Source organism: Arthrobotrys flagrans, assembly GCF_004000055.1.
Source record: "Arthrobotrys flagrans strain CBS H-5679 chromosome Unknown unitig_3, whole genome shotgun sequence".
Classification (NCBI taxonomy): Eukaryota; Fungi; Ascomycota; class Orbiliomycetes; order Orbiliales; family Orbiliaceae; genus Arthrobotrys; species Arthrobotrys flagrans.
In genome coordinates this window covers 4,726,807-4,746,531 of record NW_027137547.1, presented here as the reverse complement: position 1 = coordinate 4,746,531, position 19,725 = coordinate 4,726,807, and the positions used below count along the sequence as shown (strand labels likewise).

The following is a 19,725-nucleotide window of genomic DNA, read 5'->3' as shown; positions in this document are numbered from 1 at the left end:
CCCTGGCGAATCACACAGCTCGAGTCGGTGATGTGAGGTTCTTTTAAAAGGTAAGCCCAGGGAATCAGATTATGCTATCGGCACGGCAATTGGAGAAACCACAGGCCGGGGTATATCGTGAAGTGTCACGGTTCGTGCATGAGCTGAAGGTTGTGGGGAGTGGAACCGCGGCTTTGGTGCTCATCAACGCGAAAAATATCACATGGTGGTGCCACAGCCAAGGCTACGATCGTTTTCAACGTCAAGAATGTTGGTTCGACGGGAAGGACATTGGTGGGATTTTATATAGTTGGATCGAGAATAGAGCTGGATACGATCACGTTTCGAAAAGCTCTTGCGCTAGCTCAGCTCCGGCAGCACTTGTATGCGACTGACCGATTCCCAAAGCTTCGATATTATAAGTGCTGCGTCCTGGAGGGTGTCGCCTTAAGACTGGGCTCAACTTGATAGCTTAAGACTGCCTTATAAATACCGATATACATACTGTCGCTTCAAATGTGTTATAAATGTGCAGCGGACGATATAACTACAGGATTTTCTGGAAATATAGCATACTTTTTGGATTCCAAGGTGGAGCCCAGCGTTTTATTTGATACAAAAAGAGCCATGGTTAATTACAGCCATGGCTCACGGAGTCACTTATATTGTGACATCAACTTGGTATCCTGTCCGTGTAGCTGCCCGGACTCCGAACTTACATATATACGCTCTTGGATCGCTCACGTTTGGGGTTGCTCCTCACCAGCAACAGGAGCTTCTTCAACAGGAGCCTCCCGTTGGAAACCAGCGACTTGCCTCCCTCCGGCCTCAGGAACAATCGCCAAAGCTTTGTAAATCCTCCCCATCCCGAGGCCGCCCCTCTCCGTCAATCTTTCGAATCCCGACTTCAGAATGGCCAATTTCTCCGGATTACCCTCCGCCGTTTGAGCAAGGTTCTCATATCTCTCTTTGATGCCCAATCCAAACAAAAACTGAGATTGCTCGGCAGGTCCGTGAACTTCAACATTAAAGTCAGGTCTCAGGGCCGTTTCTACCAGGGCCCCGAAATCCACATCAGCCGATAGGTCAACTTTGCCCGGTTGGACGAACGGCGAGACTCTTTTATGCCTTTGAATTCCTCGTAATGAGTTCATGGGGACCGTGTTGGCGGGTCCGTAATCGATGACTAGAGCGGCACCGCTCCCCGCATGGTGAATCGACTTGCTAAAGTGAATGATGTAGCCATGCGAGTCCGGTGATATCTCCACCATCGCATTAGGGATCCCCGAGAGTGCTTCGTAGCGGGGCGAGAGGCTATTAAGCGCTCGTGCTGGAGCCGACAGCTTTGGGGCAAGTGTAAGGCAGAACTCAGGCTCTTTAGGTTCCCCGGAGTTGGGCAAGATGAGCTTGCTATCCTTTTTAATATCAACCAGGAGTTCCCTCCAGCCATCTGGCGTGTTTTGGAAGGCGTTGATAGGAAGCGCATCAAAAAACTCATGAGCGATGAAAAAGGGCGCCTCGTCGTGTTCTATGTTCAGGTAAGAATCTCGACGCAAATGATATTAAGGTTGATAGATAGCAATGCCATACGTAGTAAGATTTGCCGAACATCGTCGTACCAGGTGACCGGAGCGCCAAAATGTTTAGTAGTTTCGGTCCAATTGGTTCCCTGCCATCGAGGTTTGAGATCTTCTCCGCATAATTTTGCACATTGTAAATCTCGTAGAGGACCGCTTGCCTCGACAAGCTTCACACTCGAGACGGCCCCGGCAAATGGTTCGAACTTCCGCATTACCTACCATGGTAGTACTAAACTTTAGTATTCCGTATTACCAGGCCAGAGAATTTTCATAGGACAACTGACTCGCAGAGCATCGTCCATAAGAGTTCCCCTGCCTGGACCGAGTTCTATAAGTACGACCTTCTTCCCGTTGCATTGGTTCTGGGACATCCATTCGTAGATGATCCATATACCAATCAATTCGCCGAACATTTGTGATATCTCGGGAGAAGTCACAAAGTCACCGGCCTCGCCGAATGGGTCTGGGGATGAAGTATAATATCCCCCGCCCTTTCCAGTTAGGCATTGCTTCATGTAATGAATCAAACTGATTGGCCCTGTCGACTAGCAAGTGTTAGCGTATTCAAAAGGCATGTTTCTAGGGGTATATGTAATGTCGTCGCACCTCAATGGCTTTGGCAATGCTTTGTCCGAGGGATACGGACGTCATGGACCGTCGGGTGAGGTGGTGGGGGTGAACCCGCCGAGATTGGGGTACAAGCGCCGGACGCCATCTTGAAAATATAGAGGAAACGGAAACGGTTTCCTTGCATGAAAGTCTTGCGAGCCGGCGGAGGCATCGTTGTGAAGCCATTGCATGATATTCTGCAGCTACTAACTTCTAGCTTGGAGCTCGGGGAGAGGTTTCATTCGCGAACCACCAACATTAGGCTAACGAGCCACTTTGTTGGATGTTCTGAAACAACGCAATTCCGACGACAACGTGGAGGAAATAATGTGGTTTTATATACTCCGGATTCCCAAGTACCTTCACAGTGTATAACATATCTAACAGGTATGCATCAATATTAATATCATATTGGGCACTAACTATTTGGTCAATGTGGTTCTTTGGGTGGCGCAGTTCAACAACATCTTTATGCTCATGCAGACTGCCACAGTGCATATGTCGCTGCTGTTGCTACCCGATGAAACAATGAGACATCCCGTGGCCAAGGATGTTAGCATTTTCATGCTTGACTCAACCACCGCGGGGCCCGTCATTGGGTTTGTTAATATTAATATTAGCTGGAGTTATAACAAAGGCGGCTCGGTCGAGAAGATGTTGCTGTACAACATTAACCATGCCCGTGCCATTGTCGTCGTCATACTGTTAGCAACAAAACCAAGCAACATTAACAGGTTGGGCATTGCATCGTGACAGTTCCATGTCTTCAATAACAACGATCTATAAGCGCATTTCCTGTATTATAAACCGTAGCCACTTCTGCACAGTTGTGGGGTGTAGATTTCTTGGAGTCTTGGTATTCCCATGCAATCCATTCGCATCTCAGTTGTCCTTTATTTGGTTCGCCCCTTGGCAATAGAGGGTGTCTCTCAATCCCGATCTTGAACATAACTATCTCTTACAAAGCAAACGGCTTCGTTCCCCTTAAACAAACTTGATTACGTCGAAACCACCTACTCGTCTTCTTGAATACTGAAGGTTCCTCATTTTCTAAGCTACTCATCAAGCCAGGTAGTCCCGATTGAGGGTGTCTACTTGGCCTTGTCGGGCTTCGAGTTTGTAAGACAGCCTGTAGTCCTGCGGTAAAACATCATTTATATCAACCTCACCGGTCACATCATCTCACCTGACCTCACTCCCCACCTACCCCATTACTCTCCGAAACCTGACCGTCCGAACCCACCTTGTACTGTCACGAATAGTATAGCTCCCTATCCCCCTGACCCTTTAAGCTTCCATACTCTAGAGCGTCCCAAGCAAACTATCTACTTCTTCTGATATCACATATTCTAACCAGCTCCATCTTCTCTACACAGAACGATTACCTTTCCATTGAGATCACAACCCCGCTGAACCCCGAGCATTCGCTATTGAGCCTCCAAGCTCTGGATTACTGCCGCCATGGGGAGGTTAACTTACGTCAATGTAAGTCATTAGCGAACCAACGCTCGTGAAATAGCTATACAATGATGCTCTTCTAACATAACTATCTATTTCCTGCAGCGTAAAATAACTGGTGTCAAGCTTGCACAGTCGATTCAACGGGATATCCAGAAAAGGATTCCTAAGATTGGCGAAGACAAAAAACTTGCAGCTGTTCAACGTGACCCGGTCGTTGAACTTGATGCTACCGGACGCCAGCTAGGTGAGGAAGGCATTGCTATCGTTTGTGATGCACTTTACGAGCTAGCAGAAACGGGACTGTCCCGAATTGAAGAGCTCAACTTTTCTGGGAATGGACTTACCGCTTCATCTCTCCGTCATCTACGCCGAGCCATATCCGTCTGTCCAGACCTTCGCGATCTTGATATCAGCCACAACACCATTAAAATCGCTAGCGTCGAAGATCTAGAGAACTGGGTTGGTTTTTTGGAGTCGTTTGCCAATCTCAAGTGTGTGAGACGTCTCAAAATCTCCCACAATCCACTAGGTGACTTTGCAGTGGAAGTTTTCTTCCAAGTCTACGCATTGGAACGTTCCATCTTCATTCCATATGACTTTGGCCACGCCGGGAAGTCTGACGCCGCCGATGAATTGACCGATGTTGACTACTCAGTTGAAGGATTTGACATCAGGTCCTCTGGCGGCCATCTTTATCTGGCCCCACATAATACCCATACCAATTACCTGGACAATATTGCCGAATCCTCCAGTAAGTCAATTTCATTCATATCGGTACCGTACCATGCACTGATGCAGTACCAAACAGGAAAAGCCAGCATTGGGACCACAATCTCTGGCGGTTTGCTGCCTTCCAGCTCTCCACATTCTTTGGATGCCGCTCGTGATCCGGCAGATATCCATGGCCTCCGTGGAATTCCATACATCGTCATGTCGAACATTGGCGCCACCGATCTTTCTGCAATGTGGATGAGCTATGTTATCCCGGAGCATCCTTTGCCATCCGACTTGCATCCACATCTCCCGCCATTGAAAGAAGGACCATTTGCCGCCACGCTCCGCAAGTACGATGGTCTACCAAACTGTCGCGGCATCATCTTGACCGAAAATCCGTTGATAACTGCATTGGGTCTTACGGTTTTGAAAGAGGCTGAAGAACGAAGGGATGAAGACGCAGCTACCGTTGATGAGCTGATGACGAACGGGCAAGGTCGGAGGCGAAGCTCGGTGGTTAGTGACACAGGTGACGAAGGGCGACGTGAGAACCGAAGGAACAGCATACAAGATCGTGATGATTCCTTCAACGCTAGCTCCTTCCCATCCAAGAGCCGCAAAGCGTTAAATGATTCCCGCTATAGTTTAGACCGCTCAAGAGCCAGGATCCAGCTGAACGTGCTTAAAGCACAAGGTGTCAAGGCCTCTTTGTTGTGGAAGAGAGTCATGCGTTTGGTGGTTGTCAGCCGGGCAATTCTCGTCGATTATGCAGGCCCTATTACTATCGACGGATTTGAACCTACATTGAAGATCGAACCGAAGAGTGTGTTTGCAAACATTTCCTAGAATCGTGTACCTCACAAGCACTAACATAGCTCGCTATCATCTAGGTTCTCAGAGAACAAGCGTTGACGGCACGTTCAAGCTCGAGAATTCGCCAGCAGTGTCACCCACTACCAAAGAACCTATCAATGCGAAGTTGAAGGGTCTTACACTTGACCCCAAGCCTTCGGGATCTAAAGTATACAGGAGTGATCCACAACTCCCAGGGAAACTTCCGGTTAACATTTGGATGAAAATTATCCTTCTGGCGGAAGACAGCGATGACTTGACTTCGTGCAACCAGCGTCTCAATATCTTCCATTGGTCCAGATCTCGTGTCTCACTCGCCACTGGGCTTGAACATTTGTCCGAAGCTACTGAGGCGCAGATCCGACGAGTCATAGGGAAGGTAAAGGGTCTCACCTACGAACTTTGAGCGTATCTCCACCTTGACACTTTTGGATTGATAACAAACATATGAGAAATCACGAAAGAATGGTCGAACGAGAAAGCGAAAGCAGAAGAGGGAGAAGGAATTACCGGATCCTTCGTAGAAAATGCTTTTTAAATATTCGCTCTTATCCCTTGTCTCTAGCCTGGCGACTATCGTTTGACTTCAAAGTTTGTCATCAAAATGAGGTCGAATCATATCTTAATTTTCGGTTTCTTTACTTACGCATCCTGTACTTACTACCATGACCCACCGCAACGCCAACCCTTCTCTTCTCGAAGGCTGAGCGGGAGACTATCGAAAAGGATCAAACGAATTCAGCTTTGATTTTTCATGTTTTATTTTCCGAATTGTAAAGATTTAAGAAAACATGTTAAAATGATTCCGAAGAGGATGAGCCATCCGGTAGTACTACCCACTCGGGTCTTAGTAATTAGTACTATACTATCTATTATCCTCATAGCCCGCTACTCATCATCCCTTTGGCGAAATCCCACACTTCTAGAATAATTGGGAACATCTTCCAAACCATGCAGGCCATACCATGCGTTGAAGAGACGTTTTGAGGAGGTTAGCTTCACAAAATACCACGCTTCAGGGACCCCGGTCTGTGCTCTCCGTATCATTCAGCTCCGTTGCGCGTCGCCCTTTGACATCTTTCGTTCAGAACATCACTTTCGCATTTAGCCCTATTAACCAAGCGATAGAACGATACTCTGTATTTCCAGAACTTCTACCCCGGAACTCGACTATCTGTCCTATCGCGATCAATTCGAGACAGCTACCTACAAAGTTAAACTATCGGCCAATTGACTTTTTTTGAGAAAAATAGAATTTCATTTTCGCGTCTCGAAGCTAACGAGTTCACCAACAGCCCTCGATTCTCGAACTGAGAATACAAATCGAACTCGAATCTGGTCATGAGGGCGGAATAAACCACCAATTCCTTTTTATCAAAGCACTTACCGGTATACCAAATACCACAGGCGACGGCGGATCAAGCGTATCGATTTCGAACTTTAAATTCGTACTGCGACCTATCAAACCCATTGAGAACTCTCCCAGGGGAGGGATCTCCCCTATCCGTCTATACCTAACCGACGACACAACCCCCCACATTTCCCACCCAGATGAACATCCTAAACTCCTACCTCCTCACCAGCATATCCGGGTCCTCCTCCGGCTCGGAACCAAAATCCAATGGCATCCTTATCACCAATATCTTCCTCACCACCCTCGTAACCTCGATATTTACACCGGAACTACATTCGCTACTTGTGTCTGCGATATCATGGTGCACTGTTGCTGTAATTCTGTTTATGGTACGGAAGCAAGCGGCTAGAAATGGAGAGTTACAGGTTACGATCGATAGGAAGACGAGGAGGAAGGTGACGGCGCTGGTGTGGTGTATCTTATTATCTGGAATTTGTGAGAGGGTGGTGGGACCGGCTTGGACGGGGAAGGCGGCATGGTGGAATAAGGTCTGTAATTTATACCCTATTTGTATGAGTGTTGGAGAAGTAGTAGTGAATACTAACAAGATTTTTGGGATTCATTCGTTCTTCATAGGCAGGTCTACCACTAGTAACGAGATTTCTGCGAAACTATACGCTCGGTGAACCTGGGATATTGGAGGGTTCTATGAGGGGGTCGAAGAGGCTGCTATTGATGGTTTCTTCGGTTTCATTCCTTGCGCTGATGCCCATGGTGATACCGGATACTTCGATGGCAATCGGTTTATCGAACATTGCCTTTCAATCGATGGTATACGTGCTGTTGGAGGATATAAGCCTCGGTTCGCTGAAGGATAGCAAGGGCCTACCTGGCGCAACCGTGGACCTGAAGTCGCTGGCCTCAAGCGGATATCTCAGGGCAGCCGTGGGAGCAACCGGCGGGTTCTTGCTTCTAGCGACGTATTTTGAGAAATCGCTGAGGGATTATACTGCTCCTCAGTGGGCCGGGTTCAACCTTGCGAAGATTACTTGTATGGGTATGCTTGGTGGGTTGAGATGGCTCTGTATGCCGATACTTGTGAGCTAGCTCCTGATCATCGATCTTGACGACTGGGTCGCTAATGATTCTTAGGTTTCCAGACTGTCCTCGCCATCTGGGAGTATGATCGATCTCTCAATAACATTAATTGCAAGCCAATTGGTGATGTGGACTTCTCCCTTCCAGCTATTCGGAACGATAGCAGCCCTCATCCTCGCATCGTTCCACTTCGTCGGTCTTCCGAATAATCGAGAAATCTTACCGCAAAGATTCGGACCTACAAGAGCCATCATTGGAACGTTTTTCATCTTACTTATCTTTTTCTCAGTTTTTATTTCCGTCGTACCTCGTACCCCCGCCGTGTCTTCTCAGCCGACGGCGCCTCCACCACATATCCATCCAATCGCGCATCTCATGGAACATAGCCTCAACGAATTCGAAGCTATGAAGCAGCGACAATCCACCTCTCTTCGTGATGCGGTAAGGAACTACAAGAAAAGATACGGCATGGCCCCACCTCCCAACTTCGATAAGTGGTATGAATTCGCAGTATCCCGAAAGTCCCTACTTGTTGACGAATATGACACCATATTCCACCAGATCCAACCGTTCTGGGGCATGCCGCCGAAGATGATCAGAGAAAGGGCCAGGGAAGCTTTAGGGTTCCCACAGGCGCTCCTAAGGCTTTCACTACGAAATGGAGCTGTGATTGATACCTCTGATGGGGAGGAGTGGCAGCGTACCGCTACGGTGGGAATGATTGAGAATTTTAGACAATGGCTGCCGGATATGGATCTTGCGTTTAATACGCATGATGAGCCGAGGGTCGTAGTCCCCACCGAGGAAATGAGTACTCTTGTTTCCAGAGCAAAGAGCATGGAGTTCGTAGGGACTCCCATGAATACATTCACTGGGTTCCCAAAGGACGAGCAAGGTCCGGTCAAGGATACAGATGACACTCGATTCAACGAATTCGCGCATCAGAGTATTTGGGGGAACAGCAAGTTATCCTGTCCACCCGGAACACCGGCTCGCGATCCATTGGAAGGAACTCCGGACGCACTCGAAAAGTATACGATGGTTCCGATCCCGTTTATTACGAATAGAACAGCATCGACAGACGTTTGTCTACAACCGAGTGTGCGACGAAGACACGGGTTCTTCCAACGGCCTAATGCGTACCACGTATCGCATAATCTCTTCCCGGTATTCTCACAAAGCAAAGTGTCGTGTTATAACGATCTCGTGTACCCTTCGCCCTGGTATTGGGCCGGTAAGGTCTCATACGATGAAACGCAGGATATGTCGTGGGATCAAAAGAAGGATATACTGTTCTGGCGTGGATCGACCACCGGTGGGTTTTCACGGCGAGGAGGGTGGAGACATCAGCATCGTCAAAGGGTGGTCATGCACCTCAACGCGTTCAACGAAACCAGCCAGGTCTTTGAAATGGAGAATAACGACAAAAAAACCATCTGGAGGGTTAAATCTGCCGAACGGGAAACCTTGAAGTCTCTCATCGATGTTCACTTTTCGCATATTGGCCAGTGCGACGAAGAGGATTGCAAGGAACAGGAAGCTTTCTTTAAGCCGGCCGAGGCGGTCGATCAGCAGTACGTTTGGAATCATAAGTACTTGCTGGATATCGATGGGAACGCTTTCAGTGGACGGTTCTATGCGTTTTTACTAAGCAACAGCGCGGTATTCAAGATGGCATTGTTCAGAGAGTGGCACGAGGATTGGCTGGTGCCTTGGGTGCATTATGTACCCTTGAGTTTGGATATGGCGGAGTCGTCTGAGGTGCTCAGGTACTTCACGGCGGAGAAGGAGGGGAAGGAGGGGATTAAGAAGGTTGCAAGCCAGGGGAGGAGTTGGGCGAAGAAAGTGCTTAGGAAGGAAGACTTTGAGGTATGGTTTTTTAGGTTGTTATTAGAGTGAGTATTCCTTCTTTCTTTCTCTGCAGGGTTTGCGATGGAGATGCTAATGGTTCTGGGATAGGTTTGGCCGAGTGATCGACGACAATAGAGATAAGATTGGTTTTGATATATGAAAGATCTTGAAGGAGATGGTTTTTTTTTTAGATTTTGGGTCGTGCGCATTCCGCATTCTGGTATATACTTTGATCTTGATCTTGATTTGAGCTCTTCGAGCTGTTTACATTTTTAGATTATAATTAGAAGTAGCTTTCCCGTGCATATTGCACAATCTTCAGTATCGGCGGTTGCGAAGGGTTCGTAATAGACGGTTTAATCTGATCATTTTCGTCCGATTTGTACCCATAGACCTCCTTTTCTTTCTTGTACATAGACGCTATATACAACATACTTCGGCGACTGCACTTGCACCCAGACGAGCGCCTTAATAAACTATTCGAGTCGCCCGAGCTCTCTGAATTCCCTGCGCTCCCGTGCAACCTTGCCAAGAAAACGCAGGGTGGTTTCAAAATCCAACGCTCCCGTGCGTTGTCATGGGCCTTAACCTGTCTTAAATTCAGACGAAACTCAACGCCAATCGCCTTCCCCTTCCACTTACCATCCTCTCCTTCGATTTACTTTCCCGCTAATCCACTTCAACGTGGTTCGCACATTCAACCCTTTTATTTCGCACAATGTCCGACGAAATCACCGATGCTCTCGCCGCGTCGCTTCTGAAAAAGGAAGCCACCGAGCGGTCGCTCCGATACTCCGCGTTCGGACTCGTAGCTTTTGCTGGGGATCGGTGAGTATGTTTTCCTTACCCCGGATTTTCGCCTTCCGTCCATAGGAAATTAAGCGTCAACGGATAGAACTAACTACGTTAGCTAATATTATAAATTTTTATCAAAAAAATTTGTAGGAAAAAACCAAATTCGGCACCGAAGCCAAACACCCGATTTCTAAAAAATTTGGTAAAAGAAGCGGATTCGCATAATGCGGCGTTGCTTGCCAAGGAAGCTGAGGAGGCCAGATTGAGGCTTGAGAAGTTGAGGAGGGAGGATGGGAGGAGTAAGGGGAGAGGCCGACAAAGAGAAAGGGAGAGGAGAAGTAGTCGGAGCCGAAGTCCTGATACGAAATCGACAAGGAGGAAGGATAGGAGTAGGAGTAGGAGTAAAGAACGGCGGAAGGGGGATAGAGATGACGATAGGAAGGGGGCCAAACGACAGAGAGTTGAGATTGGAGATATCGATCGACTTCTACAGGCTTCGAGGCGTGAGAGAAGGGATGGAGAGAAGAGTAAAGATAAGGAGAGAGACCGGGAACGGTCGAATCGGGATAGGGAAAGAAGCTATAGTCGGGAACGAGGAAGCCGCAGAGATCGACGGGATAAAGAGCGACGACGGAGTAAAAGCCGAGACCGAACGAAGAGAAGCCATCGTTCCAGAAGATCGAGAACGAGAAGCCCGTCGCAGTCGAGATCAAGATCATCATCACCAGATGAACGAAAACACAAGTCGCATAAACGGCATAAATCACGTTCTCCGTCGGCTTCCGACTCTCGATCTCCCCGAAAACGCAGGAGGTCGGATTCATCAAAGATATCCCGTTTATCAACCCTTCAAGACAACGAAGACCCACTTGCAGAATATCTCGCCAAGAAATCTACAAATCGATCACCAGAAATCGGTCCATCTCTTCCATCCAAGTCCAAGGATGGGCCGAAACCACGTGGGCGTGGCCTTCCAGGCTCGTCAGCGATGGACGCCCGCTTTGACCCTTCCTATGACCCAACAATGGACGTCACTCCGACCAACCCGGAGGATGAGGATGACTGGGAAGCAGCGTTAGAAGCTCTCCGTGACCGGCAGAAGTGGAAACAACAGGGGAAGGAGCGTCTGAAGGCAGCAGGCTTTGATACCGATTTTATAGAAGCGTGGGAGACCAATACGACGAAGGACGAAAGTAAGATCAAATGGAGCAAGGAGAAGGGTGGGAGGGATTGGGATAGGGGTAAATTCATCGACGACGAGACCGGTGAGGTGAAGCTTAAAGCTTCGTGGGGAACCAGTTGAGCATTGATTTCTAGGATTTGGGATTCGGTGCTTGTGTTCATTATCGCATATTGTCGAGTTACGGCCCTTCGGCGATGGTTAACCGGTGATTATTATAATCGCCATTGGTCTCTTTCTCGGAATTATTAGCATTAGCGCAGGAGTTTTAGGTTTCGCCGGGCGGTCACTTTTAAATCCGATCATGTTAACTCGACCGGATCGTTATCAACGTGTCTTTAATTCTATTCAGCGAATGCGACGTATTTACAGAGATCAAGCAATAAACACCAGCTTGTGCCCGAAGATGCCCGAAAGAGTAGCAATATATACAATAAACAATGATAGATTTCAATGGGTCGACACTTCGGGGTTAAAGTCCGAAGTCAGCGCGATATACCTACAGCGTTTCTTTATATGGTACCCGGTCTAGATCTTCTAACGGTAGATCCGCCCTTATCTTGGCACCAACCATCTCCAGCTTCGCCTTCACCATCTCCCTGAGCATGAAGTTGACAGCGCAGGGAATCCCCAACTCGGCACCCTTCTTCACAATGTAGCCGCTAATATACTCCACCTCTGTATTTTTACCACTCCGTACATCCTGTAACATGGAACTTATATTTACGGATGTCTTCTTGGCTGTTCCGATAACGACCCTCTCCAGTCTCTCCGGAGAAAATCTTATATCCCTTGATGGGATATTATCCAATTCCGGCATCGCAGCGATGACTTTTGCGACTTCGAATAGAATCAACCGCAGCATTCTCGATATCGGGAAGTTGTACACCAGCTGGCCGTTATAACAGTTAAACATAACGGATAACGGGTTTATTACCGCGTTCACTGCTAATTTTTCGAGTTGTACCGCTAGTATTTCCGGGTAGCTTGTAATCCCATAACTCAAGTCATGGCATTCCAGTAGCGTTTCGATGAAAGGTCTCGTTTCCTGTGGGAAAGAGAGTATGGTAGGTGTGGCGATGGAGTACGATTCCCCTTTCGGTAACGGCTCTCGTGGAACAACCGACATGTCGATTTTACCATATCCAGCGTGAATGACGTTGAAGGGACGGATGGTATGTGCGCCATGGCTGGTTATTCCGATGACCATATTCGGTCTAGTCGTTGCATCCGGGAAGATAGTTGAATTAACTTCCTCCAGCACACCCATGCCATTCTGTAATAACATAATGGTGCTATCAGGGGATAATCTATCTCGGATACTCTCAAGAGCCGGGATGGTCTGGTGTGCCTTTGTCGTGACAATGAGGTTTTGGATCGGTTTGGCAGAGGCCGAGGCCCATGATTCGAACACGGCACGGTCGGTAACTTCGTGCTGAAACCCACCGACGAGGGAGGCTATACGATTCCGCTCGACGCGGATGCGATTGCTACATTTTCGGAATGTCTGTTGGACCTCGGCTTTGTGGAGGAGGAGAGTGACCGGTGGGGGGTTTGCGAGAGAGCGGAGGGAGTGGGCGACAAGGCAGCCGATGTTGCCGGATCCGAGGATGTGGATTCGCGGGAGGACGTTCATGGTTTGGATAGTGGCTGCGTGATGGGTGGGCGGGCCATTGTTTCCTTCGTCGGATGAAGCCAGAGTGCAGGCTGGTATTAGATCATGACGTTTACGAGGAGGGATGTTGGTGGGGTTGGTCGTTCGAGGCCGTCAAGTTTTGGAGGCAAGGCATGTTTAAGGCAAGAGGTCGCAACAGGCGGCTTAAAATATTTTTTCGCTTGCAAGCTCCCCTCCAACTTGGAACGGTCCGCGACAACTTCCCATCACGATATTCGCGACGACAGCCATAGCTAGCACGACACCGATTATCCGCGATGGAATCCGAGTTATGGCCGGCCCTCGATGACTTCGAGGATAATGTCGATGCGATTTCGAAGACTCTGAAGCCGCTGCTGGAGCAGAACCTTCCGAAACATGCATCAAAGCTGCCCTTGTTCGACAAGGCGAAACTCTACATCATCACCACATATGCCCTCGAATCGTTACTTTACTGTACGCATCATACCCATGGAATCGGTTCCGATGGAGATGTACTAACTGTGTATTTATAATTACAGCCTACCTCGAAACCTCCGCTACTCCAACGGCCGACCACCCGATCATGAAAGAACTGACTCGCGTCCGCCAATACTTCCAAAAGATCCGTGACATAGAAAGCAAGGAACCTAAGCAGGAAGAAAAGGCACCGGTTGCATCATCATCATCTTCAGCTCGTGCGGATACTCGCGACAACCTTGTTCTGGATAAAGCCGCAGCCGGGAGGTTTATATCTGCTGCTTTGGCAGGGAACGATAAATACGATGTCGAACGTGCAGAGAATATCAGATTACAAAAGGAGAAAGCGAAAGAGAAACTCGGAGAGCTCGGAGAGGGTGTAAAGGACCCTTTGGGACAAAGGGCTGCCGAAAGCAGCAGTGACGATGATGATGAAGATGGCGGGGTTAGGTTGGTGACGGGTGACTCGGGCGATGAGGCCGAGAAGTCAGCTAGTGCCACGCCGGCGCCAAAGACAGACGGTGCTGACGATGCCGACGATGAGGAAACGAAACGAATGAAAAAGGAGAAGAAGAGAAAGCGAGAATTGGAGGCCAAGGAGGGTAATGCGGGGAAGAAGAAGTCGAAAAACGAAAAATCAAAAAAGGACAAGAAGGAGAAGTCTACGAAAAAGAAATAAAGGTCCACTCGGACTCGTGTACGATATGGGGTGTATTCTGTGCATGGGCGGGCGTATACGGCGTTGGTGAGATACTAGCCTTTAGAATTGTAACAATAGAACTCACAGGCTTGCATACCAGTCAAGCGTATGGTCGGTCAATATACGCGTCCCTTGGAACGTATCTTTTGTTAAAAGGGAACAGGCCCGTGGTCTTCGGATTCTTCTTGACGAAGATTCTTGAACGGTACCGGTGTTTGACGTAGATGTCCTGAGACTGCGGTCTGTCTATTCATGGTATTATATGTACAGTGTGCATATGGAGGGTATAACCCAAACCAAAACAAGCAAGGAACTATACCTCCCGATGAGTAGTTGTATAGTATATATAGATGCAAGTAGAGATTCCGTCTAATTAAGTATCGTATAAAAGCCGGTCCAATGCCTTCAGGCCTCGGCTGAAAGCCCCAATCTATTATCCAACCCCCCCAAAATGGCCTCCCCTGTCCAAACGAGCGTGCGTAGATATTCAAGAACTCTCACGAACGACCTTGTCGATAGCCGTCGCAACGTACTCGACATTGTGGGTATTCAGGCCAGCCTAAATTGGAAGGAAAGAGCTCTGGTCAGCAACCAATAGGAGACGTCAGAACGATAAGGAAGATGCAACACAACACTCACCATGGATATCCGGCCGTTCTTGGTCTTGAAATCACGTCACAAGTTAGCAATCTTTTAGGTTCTGGCCCAGCAAAATAGTCATTCCGAGAATCGCGGATGGTCCGGGACTAGCTTACCATGTAGATATGGAACTACAATGATAGATTTGTAATTAGCCTAAATCCCCTATCGCTCCGGCGAAGGTGGAGCTTGTTCTAAGACAGCTAGAGCTTACCTCTTCTCTAATCTTGAGTACTTGCGTTTCCGACAGGCCGGTGCTACAGTCATGGTTATCAGCCGATGTGCTATAAAAAGCATGTACATTCCCCCGACGCCGGAGTTAGTGCTTACAAGGAGAACATTCCAATCTGGCTTGTGATGTGATCCCAGTTTCCTGGCGTTCCGAGCTCCACCAGCTTATCTCGGAGGGCTTTTCGCATATCGATGATTCTACCGCTCATGGTGCACAGGTCTTGCTTCCATTCTTCGAACAATTGTTCATCATTGAGAACTGTCGATGCGATCTTGGCTCCGTAGATTGGCGGGTTGCTGATCTCGGAACGAATCAGGATGGCGAGCTGCGAGCCAACTCTCTTAGCTAGATCCTCCGCATGGGGTCCGGGGGCAGCAACGAAGTGGAAACATCCAGCACGCTGGCCGTAAAGACCGAAGTTCTTCGCAAACGATTGGGCGACACAGAGCTCAAACCCTTGTTCGATGAAGTACTGGATCGCCCAAGCATCCTTTGCGAGATCTCCGGAGGCGAAACCCTGGTAGGCGGTATCGAAGAAGGGGAACAGGCTCCTGGCCTTCATGATTTCCGCAATAGCCTTCCATTGTTCCTGGGTCGGGTCGACACCAGTGGGGTTGTGAGCACAGGCATGGAGTAAAACTATCGATCCGGGCTTGGCGGTTTGAAGGGAAGCGGTCAAGCCTTCCCAATCCAGACCGCAGGTATCCTTAGCAAAGTAAGGGTATTCTGCAATCGGAAGACCAACGTTCTGGAAGATCTGGTGATGGTTGGCCCAGGTTGGTTTCGAGAGGTAGACGGACTGGTTGTCCGGTCTGGGGTAGAATTTCGCGAGGAACAAGGCGCCGAGATGGAGGGCACCGGTGCCGGAGATGGTTTGGTACGAGACGACCTAGACGACAATAACGTCAGATAACTGCCTAGATATAGGGCCGTTGAAGTTGTATATATCGCACACATACTCTCTTCTCATTGATAGCAGGACTGCCATTGCCAAAGACCAGCTTGGCAGCAGCGGAGGTCAAAGAGGCCAAACCGGCGATTGGCAAGTATTCGTGGTTCTTAGCAGGATCGTTGCGGATTATTTCCTCGGCCTTCTGCCTGTTAGCAACCTTTATCGCCCAAATTAAGCAAACAAGCAAGGACTCACCTTCTTGACGACGGGAAGAACCCATGGTTTGGCGTTGTCGTCTCGGTATGCACCGATTCCAAGGTCGACCTTCTTGTCAAAAGTGTCCGCTCTGTAGGCCGCCATCAGCCCAAATAATGGGTCTGTTGGGGCCATAGTAATGGTATCGAAAGCCGAGGCCATTTTGTTATTCGACGGGTTGACGTGGTTAGAAATCGAGGCCAGACGCTGCTGAGCAGAAAATGAATGCGAATTCGAGTAAGTTGTCGATGGTAATGACGGTGTGGAGGAGGAGGATGTTGACGTTTTTAGCTTCGAGGAATGCATCTTTTCTTTCTTTTTATTCGCCTTCTCACCGACGCACTAAGTATAACTTCTTTCGTTCTGATCAGCTAATGAAATCCCCCCTCCCATGCACTAACAGCAAGCAATTCTCTCCGAGTCGACTCACTCGCTCTTGGTCCTTCACTCACTCTGTGGTTTCAAGTTCCAGGTCTAACTAACTCCAAGGCGTCACGTAAACCCCGACTCGACTTGCTTTGTCTGGTTGCGTTCGGTGCTGCGGCGTTTGTTACGCAACAAGGGAGCGAGCGGAGCAAGTAGTACGCTGCAGGACGCACACGCGGGTAAGCTAACTCCACAGTTGGTGCTGTCGCCGGGAACCAATGAATCTCCGCCTATTAAAATCCCTCAATCTCTTAATATAGAGGTTGCTCTTGTCGCTGCACAGATGCAGACGCTGGTGTCCGGTGCCGGCTTGTGTCGGTTGTATTACGTCTGGATTGCTTAATTAATATGATATCTGCGAGGAATTCCTTCGAGAGCACTCGGTGCAGCTCAGATCTTAGCCAGAAGGTTCTCAGGAAAACGGGATGGCAATCTGGAAATTAAAAAGGCGAGGCCCGGTGGTGAGAGGATAAGGTGCTTCTTGCTTCGCCGTTACAAAGGTTTCCAAACCGTCTAAAGATGACATGAGAATGGTGTCCCCGCACCGGGTTTTATATGACGCCCTCCCGGCCAGAAATCCAAAATCGAGGGAACATATTGCATATGACATCTGACTATCAGCATTTTCATTTTAGACCGCACAACCGAGATGCCATGTTCGTGTCCCCCATGCAGGGCTCAACTGATCCCGATGCCGTCATATTTCGGTCTTCCTATTTTTCCTTCGAGAAGAATGCAAGGTACCACTTCCGGTTCGAGCTTGCTCGTGATTTTCTGGCAGTCGGGCGGCGCTCGAAGCCCCCCCGGTCAAGGTGCGACTGATGGTTTCGGCTACTCCTCCAGAAATTTTCACATGCAACGCACCACCGTCTCGAGACGACACTTATCTATCATAGGAAGCTTGGCTTGTGCTTGTTGCTCCAGATATCCTCTTTTGTCTTCACTTATCAGTGATAACCTCCGCGAAGTTTCCCCAGAGTGGGTATTTATGCAAAAATATATCCCTCATACATCATGCGCAATGTCATGTGAAGGAGGATATCCTTTCGATTCGTGTCAGAAGATTCTTTGCCGTTAACGACATAGCGGCCTCTGGATTACTTAACAATGTGGTAACGTATTCGTACTAGATATCCCTAGGCCCGAACGAATCAAACACGGCAATTTACTAGAAATGTAACACCATCGCGAGATTTGGAGACGTCGCACGTCGGAACAGTGGCGTTCCCCCAGGTTCAAAGGTTCCTTGACTTACCTTTCCCCGCACGCTGAAAAGGGTCTCTTGCAGAACTTCCATTCACCAGGATACCATATCGCCTCGATGAGCCCTTCGTCCGGACCCACTTCCAACTAAGCTTTCGCCAAACTGCATCTAGCCCTGCGTCAGTGGAGTGATATCGATATTTTGACCTATGGGAAAGGCAGAGTGGCGAGGGATTCTTTTCCAGGTTGTTTCTTGGATGCCATGGGCTTCTCTAGCCGAGCTATAGGCGCCGGTTCAGATCATTTCCGTGGGCTTACCGGACGGTAAAGATCTAGATCCAGGCGCCGCCGACGTAGTAGTATTCTACTATAGGTTGGTCAGCGGGTTATATTTCCTAAAACCCGAGATAGTGTTAAGAATCTCAGTGATTCCATCGGATCCAATCTCACATATATATATTAGCAGTCAAGCTCAAATTAGAACCTCATTCCGCAGGATCTTCCCTACGTATGGACCGAGCTCGATCCAAAGGTCCCAATGTACATCTACAACTTTGAAAGTTCGTTCTCACAACGTCACTGACCGAAAATCAAATCCCCAGAATGCCATTCAGGTTAAGAATTGCATCCAGATCTCCCTCGATGCCTTTTCCTCGTAGCAGAATCTCCGAATTCCTTTCGTTCAAGAGTTAACCAGCTACTGTTCCTATATGCATATCGGAAAGGCACTTTATTGATTCCATAGTCACAAGAAAGGTTTTATACGATCTAAACCTAACTATCAATAAAACATGTTAACGAGGTCTATGATTGTCTGATGATTTCTACCCTAGTGCCTTTTTGAAACGGCAAAGATGGATTTTTAAAACGGTCGACACGGTCTCGGATCGAGGCAGCGGTCGGCGCCGTCAGCCATTCACGTGCGTCGTATTTATAACTTGCACCCTCCGTTAATTTCAACGGGCTTAAAAATGTGCAAGCTTATGAATGTTCTAAGCTGAATAAATTGGTTAAGCTTGTTATCATCCCGCCAGCCAAGCTCGTTCGTGTGAGGACATAGCATGTGCCTTTATATTGCATTGACGGACGCTCCCCGCAATTCTGTATTCACCTCGAGCTTTTTCGCCACCAAGAATGACATCCAATTACACAACCCAATCGATCACGTTCCCAAATTTACAACATCTCTAACAAATCCTTTGCTTTCGAAGGCATCTCAAAGGATCCCGACCTCAAAGGCACCCGGAAAAAAAGAGAGTCGAGAGCAAGAAAATCCAAGGTAACACAAGCGAGCTCACCTTGGAAAAAAAAAACACATCTGCAACACATCTCTTCTTACCCATACATTCCGCCCACGTTTTTTTTGGTTAAGAGAAGAGTTTTTTTTCCCCGCCGACCAACCAGGATTGAGAAATGTTAACGGTGCGCCGCCCTACATATGCATGGGAAATTGCTAAACTGTTTACCAGGATTCGTGTGTGACAGGCGAGAATTACGAGATTCGATCACGCAAAGCATCAAGATGTTTTCGCAATGAATGGCATAAAAGGTTGCTGTTGTCTTTTTTTTTCTCCCATTTTTTATGCATATGTGTGAAATGTTGGCTAGAAACCTTCCCCTCTCTTCCATATCTCTTTGTCGAGAAACGTCTTTGGTTTAAAGAGACATCCTAAAATTCGACATAATCCTCGGATTTCGCGCTTTCGAGGAAATCAAAAAGCCCCTCTTCGGTTTAATACTTTTTCGCCTAGCTACCCTCTCCACTTCCGTTTTCAGCTCGAAATAGACATAA

General features: G+C 48.2%; 8 protein-coding genes across 9 annotated transcripts; 5 read left to right on the top strand and 3 right to left on the bottom strand.

Annotated features, from left to right (window-relative positions):
* Positions 1 to 719: 719 nt before the first annotated feature.
* DFL_002776 (uncharacterized protein) lies at positions 720 to 2,210 on the bottom strand (the record flags this gene model as incomplete). Its single annotated transcript, XM_067631613.1, has 4 exons — positions 720 to 1,507; positions 1,570 to 1,774; positions 1,844 to 2,104; positions 2,166 to 2,210. 4 exons carry the CDS (start codon positions 2,208 to 2,210, stop codon positions 720 to 722), a joined length of 1,299 nt encoding a protein of 432 aa, XP_067494142.1.
* A 1,419-nt stretch (positions 2,211 to 3,629) lies between these two features.
* DFL_002775 (uncharacterized protein) lies at positions 3,630 to 5,601 on the top strand (the record flags this gene model as incomplete). Its single annotated transcript, XM_067631612.1, has 4 exons — positions 3,630 to 3,653; positions 3,732 to 4,380; positions 4,438 to 5,166; positions 5,234 to 5,601. The coding sequence occupies 4 exons, from the start codon at positions 3,630 to 3,632 to the stop codon at positions 5,599 to 5,601; spliced, it is 1,770 nt and encodes a 589-aa protein (XP_067494141.1).
* A 1,145-nt stretch (positions 5,602 to 6,746) lies between these two features.
* On the top strand, positions 6,747 to 9,658 carry DFL_002774 (uncharacterized protein; the record flags this gene model as incomplete). The annotated part of the gene is made up of 4 exons (XM_067631611.1): positions 6,747 to 7,097; positions 7,186 to 7,647; positions 7,702 to 9,542; positions 9,607 to 9,658. 4 exons carry the CDS (start codon positions 6,747 to 6,749, stop codon positions 9,656 to 9,658), a joined length of 2,706 nt encoding a protein of 901 aa, XP_067494140.1.
* A 558-nt stretch (positions 9,659 to 10,216) lies between these two features.
* Positions 10,217 to 11,596, top strand: DFL_002773 (uncharacterized protein; the record flags this gene model as incomplete). Its single annotated transcript, XM_067631610.1, has 2 exons — positions 10,217 to 10,326; positions 10,444 to 11,596. The coding sequence occupies 2 exons, from the start codon at positions 10,217 to 10,219 to the stop codon at positions 11,594 to 11,596; spliced, it is 1,263 nt and encodes a 420-aa protein (XP_067494139.1).
* Positions 11,597 to 11,972: 376 nt separating this feature from the next.
* On the bottom strand, positions 11,973 to 13,109 carry DFL_002772 (uncharacterized protein; the record flags this gene model as incomplete). Of its 2 annotated transcripts, none has more annotated exons than XM_067631608.1 (1): positions 11,973 to 13,109. In XM_067631608.1, the coding sequence occupies one exon, from the start codon at positions 13,107 to 13,109 to the stop codon at positions 11,973 to 11,975; it is 1,137 nt and encodes a 378-aa protein (XP_067494137.1). The 2 variants fall into 2 exon arrangements, with proteins under 2 accessions (XP_067494137.1, XP_067494138.1); XM_067631609.1 differs by having other exon boundaries at positions 11,973 to 12,338.
* Positions 13,110 to 13,405: 296 nt separating this feature from the next.
* DFL_002771 (uncharacterized protein) lies at positions 13,406 to 14,265 on the top strand (the record flags this gene model as incomplete). Its single annotated transcript, XM_067631607.1, has 2 exons — positions 13,406 to 13,583; positions 13,649 to 14,265. 2 exons carry the CDS (start codon positions 13,406 to 13,408, stop codon positions 14,263 to 14,265), a joined length of 795 nt encoding a protein of 264 aa, XP_067494136.1.
* Positions 14,266 to 14,773: 508 nt separating this feature from the next.
* On the bottom strand, positions 14,774 to 16,466 carry DFL_002770 (uncharacterized protein; the record flags this gene model as incomplete). The annotated part of the gene is made up of 7 exons (XM_067631606.1): positions 14,774 to 14,845; positions 14,926 to 14,949; positions 15,042 to 15,056; positions 15,140 to 15,182; positions 15,256 to 16,046; positions 16,117 to 16,248; positions 16,305 to 16,466. The coding sequence occupies 7 exons, from the start codon at positions 16,464 to 16,466 to the stop codon at positions 14,774 to 14,776; spliced, it is 1,239 nt and encodes a 412-aa protein (XP_067494135.1).
* A 1,977-nt stretch (positions 16,467 to 18,443) lies between these two features.
* On the top strand, positions 18,444 to 19,470 carry DFL_002769 (uncharacterized protein; the record flags this gene model as incomplete). Its single annotated transcript, XM_067631604.1, has 6 exons — positions 18,444 to 18,473; positions 18,679 to 18,689; positions 18,767 to 18,853; positions 18,949 to 18,981; positions 19,145 to 19,212; positions 19,403 to 19,470. 6 exons carry the CDS (start codon positions 18,444 to 18,446, stop codon positions 19,468 to 19,470), a joined length of 297 nt encoding a protein of 98 aa, XP_067494134.1.
* Positions 19,471 to 19,725: the final 255 nt, after the last annotated feature.